The sequence below is a fragment of the Indicator indicator genome, chromosome 7 (assembly GCF_027791375.1).
Source record: "Indicator indicator isolate 239-I01 chromosome 7, UM_Iind_1.1, whole genome shotgun sequence".
NCBI lineage: Eukaryota > Metazoa > Chordata > Aves > Piciformes > Indicatoridae > Indicator > Indicator indicator.
The window spans coordinates 1,460,204-1,466,396 of record NC_072016.1 but is presented as its reverse complement, the minus strand read 5'-3'; the positions used below and the strand labels follow the sequence as shown (position 1 = coordinate 1,466,396).

Here is a 6,193-nt window from a genome sequence, read left to right as displayed (position 1 = left end):
TTTTCTCCACAGGAAGGAACTCTTTAGAAGAATGTTCATAAGTAGTATTCAGTGGTTTTTCCCAGGCAATAGGTTTAGGTAAGACATGGACAGAATCGTCTCAGTACCAGGCAGCAGAAAAACACATACCAGATATAATGCTGACAGACATCATTTTTGTTGCAGACTGCAAGCAAATCAATACAACACATCCCAGTCAGTAGAACACAAAATCAGTGCTGAAGGTATGAAACAAAATCATTGAAGGTGTGAAACAAAAAATCAGTGTTGAAGGTGTGAAACACAAAGTCAAAGGTATGAAACAAAATCATTGCTGAAGGTGTGAAACACAAAATCAGTGCTGAAGGTGTGAAACAAAATCATTGCTGAAGGTGAGAAACACAAAATCAGTGCTGAAGGTGTGAAACAAAATCATTGCTGAAGGTGAGAAACACAAAATCAGTGCTGAAGGTGAGAAACACAAAATCAGTGCTGAAGGTGTGAAACAAAATCATTGCTGAAGGTGTGAAACAAAATCAGTGCTGAAGGTATGAAACAAAATCAGTGCTGAAGGTGTGAAACACAAAATCAGTGCTGAAGGTGTAAGTCTGTATCAATAATATTACAATAGCCAAAAAGATACAGGGAAAAAAAGGTTCACTCTGCAAGGCAGTGAATCCCAAAATTCTTACACCTGTCCCAGATAAAAATCAATGATTAAAAATATTGGCCAAGTGTTCACAATTCAAGCCCAAGCCATGTTGTAACCCTCAGAAAGGTGAAACTGACTTGGGTTCCTTTCTGGGGCAAAACACCTCCACACATGTTCTTGAACAAGGATTTCTCATCGCAGGTTAACAGGAAACTCTGAGCTGCTTGAAGGGAAGTACTAGCTCCTGTTATCCAAGCAGAGAAGCAACACAAATGCAATGGTATTGTTTTGATCTTGTAATGCATTACTGAATTATACAATGGTGTTATTTCCCAAAATTCCTCCAGCTTGTGTGGTTGGACAGGGACACAGAGGACTCAAGACAGTGCTGATCACTGAGTGCTTTCATGAAGCATCACCATGCCCTGTGTTAACAACACAGTGGTTGGTAAAACGGCACTAGAGAACTAACCCCTGGGCTGCTGCACCACCTCCAAACCAGTAAAAATACAGGAACAGGGTACTGGAGTCTTCCCAAACCCATCTGCAGAGCAAGACTGCAACCAAAGCCAGCAGTGGTACCACTGATGTCTTCTCTCTGGCCTAAGTCTGAAAGGTGCAGTGAAGAGGCCCAGGACAAAGCTCCCATGCTCTGCTTCACCTTAGTGACGTGCGTTACAATCTCCACTTCTCTGAGACCAAGGATAAGGCTTATACCAAAAAGCCACCACATCACCTGGCTGAAGCTTTGGTATAGTCATAGTGCAACTATTCTGCTGCTTCACCTCTAAGGGGTGAAGTTTTCCAGAGCACTGCATCCCCTGCCACGAGAAGCTACGATGAGCTCCTACCTTCACCAGGACCTCAGACACTAAGCTACTGCTTCAAACACATGAAGAATGGGCAGTGACAGCCACTTCTCCCTGTTTTTCAACAGACTGCTGCAGTGAAATGAAACCAGGCCAAGATATCAGGTTAGAAAGTTAACAGCACGTTTCAATTCTCTTGCAGGAGCATCCAAATGAGAGACTAAATGTGATGGCAATTTTGAAAGGACAGGTATCAAAGGTGCTACTTGAAAGCATTAGTAATTGAGTTATTGTTAATCTAGATTTAGCCAGCTGTTGTCTCTGCAGGAAAAAAAAGAAAAAAAAAAGACACCTGTTTTTCATTTTGCTTACATACTCAGAGTTATTCAAACTGCATAGAAAGGCAACAACTACTTCATTGCAATCGATGGCAAGCGTGTTTTTCTAAACTGATACTGCTAAAGCCTTGCTGCACTGTCAGTCTGACTGGAGGTGGCCTTTAAGCACAGGACCATGTACTCACACAAGCCTGCAGAGAGAACCTGCACCTCATAGTGCTATTTGGGCAGGCATACCAACACACAGCTAGAGCACACATCACCCCGTGGCAGTGCGACACGACAGCGTGCCAGCCAGAAGTCACTTGGAGGTCCTTCAGCTTCTGAAGAGCAGCATCCTCTCTGAGCAGGCCTGGCCAACCAGGCTGGCATACTGCTGCACGCTGGCCTCGTCGCTGGGCCCCTTCCTCCTCTTCTTGTAGACACTGTAAGGCATCACGGTTCTCTTGTGGAGCACTCTCACTCTGCCCAGCTCCTTCACACCACCTTCATCAACTGCAAAGAGAAGGCAAAGAACACAACAGTTAGTTTTGTAGATGGCCCCTGTCAGGAATAATGACAGGCACCACAACAGGATAGGGACTGCCCTGATGGAGAGCAGCTCCATGGAGAAATACCTTGGAGTCCTGGTGGGCAGCAAGTTCTGCATGGGACAGCAATATGCCATTATGGGCAAGAGAGCCACTGGGATCCTGGGGTGCAGCAAGGAAAGTGTGGCCAGCAGAGCTAGGGAGATTCTCCCCCTCTACTCTGTCCTGCTGAGACCACACCTGCAATACGGTGCCCTGTTTTGGGTTCCCCAGCTCAACAGGGGCAGAGACCTGCTGGAGAGAGTCTAACAGAGAGCTACAAGGATGGGGACTTGAGCATCTCCCTTATGAAGAGAGACTGAGAGCCCTGGGGCTGTTTCCTCTGGAGAAGAAAAGGCTGAGAGGGGAATCTGATCAATGTCTATCAATAGCTGAGGGGTGGGTGTCAAGTGGAGGGGGCCAGGCTCTTTTGGGTGGTGCACACTAATAGGGCAAGAAACAACAGGTACAAGCTTGAACATAGAAGATTTCACCTCAACATGAGGAGAAACTTCTTTCCAGTGAGGGTGACAGAGCCCTGGAACAGGCTGCCCAGGGGGTTTGTGGAGTCTCCTTCTCTGGAGATTTTCCAGCCCTGTCTGGATGTGTTCCTGTGTGATCTGTGCTGGATTCCACGGTCCTGCTCTGGCAGGGGGCTTGAACTCAAAGATCTCCAGAGGTCCTTTCCAAACCCTAGCATCCTGTGATCCCTCTTATGAGGAGAGGCTGAGGGAGCTGGGATTGTTTAGGATGAAGAAGAGTAGGCTGAGAGGAGACCTTTCTGCTTTCTACATCTACCTGAAAGAAGGTTTAGTGAAGCTGGTGTTGGTCTCTTCTCCCAGCAACTGGCCTCAAGCTGCAGCAGGGGAAGGTTTAGGTCAGACATTAGGAAAAAAGTCTTTACTGAAAGAGTGGGGAGGCATTGGAACAGGCTGCTCAGGGGGTGCTGGAGTCACTGTCCCTGGAGATGCTAAAAAAAAAAGTAGATGTGGCATTTGGGGACATGGTGTAGTGGTATTGGAGGTGTTGGGTAGAAGGTTGGACTTGATCTTCAAGCTTTTTTTCCAACCTTAATGATTCTAAGATAGTTGATGCTACTATTGCTGTATGCCAGAAAAAACTGACTCTGCAGTGGTAGAAAACTCTGTCAAGAAAGAGAGACTATGTCACAGACCCAAAGCCGCAGCAGGATAAACTAATACAATTATTACAAAATCATTACAAAAGAGATCTTGGACTTTCCTGAACCAATTCAAGAGTCAACCTAAACATGAACTTGGGAAGAGAACAGAGATACTTGGGAGGACATCAGCATCTGGGGACTCATATGAAAAGACTCAACCTTTTTTTCCAGCACCAGGACACTATTCTGACAGCACAGGTAAGTCTAATTGCTTGGCTCCAAGTCCTGCATCAATCTGCCCTAAATTAAAGTCTTTCCTATGTTCATCTAGTCTATTTAGGTTAGAACATTCTAGGCTCCTTGCACAGGCTCTGAATGGCAGCCTCTACACCATTCCACACTTACAAGATGCACAAGAAAGCCTCCTGCTGATCACCAGCTGACTGAAAACCAAAGCAGGTGCTGTGGAAACCCAGGTATTCCAAACCACCACTTCAAGGGCAGACACAGGATTTGTTTACAAGAGAATAAACAGAGGCAGAACTTCTTCAGCAACAGATCCCAAATGCAGAGGATATGACACTGGTTCTGGGAAGCAAAGTGGTCACCAAGGCCTGTCTCAGTTTTCTTTTTCTTTCCATGTGCCTCCTCACTAGACTTGCCATAGCCAAGCTGAAGAACTTCTCTGGAAGAACCTAGGAGACCTTATAGTGGCCTTCCAATACTGAAAGGGGGCCTACAGGAAACATGGGGAGGGACTCTTTATCGGGGAGTGTAGTGAGAGGACAAGGAGTAATGGTTTCAAAGTGAAAGGAGGTAGATGTAGATTAGATTTTAGGAAGAAATTCTTCACTGTAAAGGTGATGAGGCACTGGATCTGGTCACCAGAGAGGTAGTACTTGCCCCATCCCTGGAAAGATACCAGATCAGGTTGGACAGGGCTCTGAGCAACCTGATCCAGCTGAAGATGTCCCTGTTCACTGCAGTGGGGGTTGGACTGGATGACTTTTAAAGGTCCCTTCCATCCCAAACCAGCTTCTGATTCTCAGCCTAATCTGAAGAAATCCCTAAGACAAATGCAGCCCTTACTATGCAAAGGCTTTACAGCCCCTTTTGGGCCTTCTTTCTACTTGAATAAAAACAAAGGAGGTAATGAAATGCTTTTCTTTGCAAGACATTAAGAACCTGCTCCATTCATCCACAGCAATGGCTAATAAACCTTTTTCTGCTGATTGCCTGAATTTAGTATGTGAAACTTCAGGGAGCCTGCTTTTCACAGTCTGAAATGACTTCACCACTTTTAGCTGTGTTTTGATTCCTGACATGAAAGCACAACCTATTTCTTAAGACTTAACTAGGACAACCTGGTTTGAAAGGAGAAAATCTGAGCAGTACTTGCTAGGATTGCATTCTCCACTAATTATTGTTGGCAATTGCTTTAGGTAAACACCAAGTCAAAAACCCTTTCTGGCTTTCTCTCACTCTGAAGTCCATTTCAGGTTTTTGATGTGTGGCCAACACCTTCCTGATATCCCAATCGGTTGGGTTTACTCTCAGCCCTACTGCCTGTTCTATTACATCCTCCTCCCTTTCTCAAAGTTCACCAAGGAAAAATTTGCAAGTTTAACTCCTGGAGGCGACACAAAGTAAGTGTAAAGTTATTTTAACTTCTTCAATTGGAAAGTTTCTATTTAGTGCACCTCGAAGCTGACCGCAAGCTTGTGTCCTGAGATGGAGCTAGGCCAAGCTTAGCCTTCAGGGGCTCATGCCAAAAGCACTTTCTAAGCCATTCATTACTCACTGTTTGATACTCCTTGCTTTCAAATACTACTGAAGCTTGCTACTCTGGATGAGTTAATCTTTTGGCTTGTCATGTTCCTGGCCCCATATCCAGTTTCTTACAGTAACTAAAGCTACTGCACCTTCAGTCTCACCACAGCCTTGACAGCTGAGGGCTCTGTTCTCCTTGCTCAGCATTCAGACCCTTACTCCACTTTTACTCCTTACATCAAGCAGTTGGTGCACTATTCCCTTGCAATCAGGCCTATGCTAGCTGTAGCTCTCCAGTCACATGCAGCTGTAATTATGAGCCAAACTTGTCAAGCTAAGCATTTTCTGGGGAGAAGTAAGGCTTGCCAAAGCATGCTGTAGACCAGTCCTTTCTTGGACAGGTTTGTGGCACAGGTTTATAACACAACCCTAAGGCAGGAGAAGGCTCTCCCACAGCAACTGAGAAATTACCAGTATCTTGGGGAAAAAAAAAAAAGAAAAAAAAATCATTGTGGTGATAGCCTGGAATGGGTTGTCCAGGGAGGTGGTTGAGGCCCCATCCCTAGAGGTGTTTAAGGCCAGGCTGGATGAGGCTCTGGCCAGCCTGATGTAGTGTGAGGTGTCCCTGCCCATGGCAGGGGGGTTGGAACTGGACGTGGTCCCTTCCAACCCTCCCTGATTCTATGATTCTATGATTGTAATATGAATACTTCAGACACATTTTAAGCTTAACACAGACAGGAGGTTCTGTGCCTAGACAAAATGTATGAAGACTTGGTAATGAGTTTATCATCAGGAAAAGAGTAAAGCCAGACACCTCTGGTCTTACAAAATTTATGTTTGATTGACAGTAGTTACATTTGTTGACTCCAGATTCATCAAGCAAGGTTTGAAAGGCAGAAAAATCCTAGTCCAAACGTCTGGAAAGGTTACCTGACTTAAGGAACATTTTT

The 6,193-nt window shown here is 45.2% G+C and overlaps 1 protein-coding gene across 2 annotated transcripts in view; it reads right to left on the bottom strand.

Annotated features, from left to right (window-relative positions):
• Positions 1 to 1,689: 1,689 nt before the first annotated feature.
• The window catches only part of ATE1 (arginyltransferase 1), an 85,564-nt gene continuing 81,060 nt past the window's right edge, over positions 1,690 to 6,193 (bottom strand). For both annotated transcript variants that reach the window (XM_054382185.1, XM_054382186.1), the window contains exon 12: positions 1,690 to 2,273. In XM_054382185.1, coding sequence (XP_054238160.1) covers positions 2,095 to 2,273 — 179 coding nt within the window. In that variant the 3' untranslated portion in view covers positions 1,690 to 2,094. The remainder of the gene's footprint in view (positions 2,274 to 6,193) is intronic.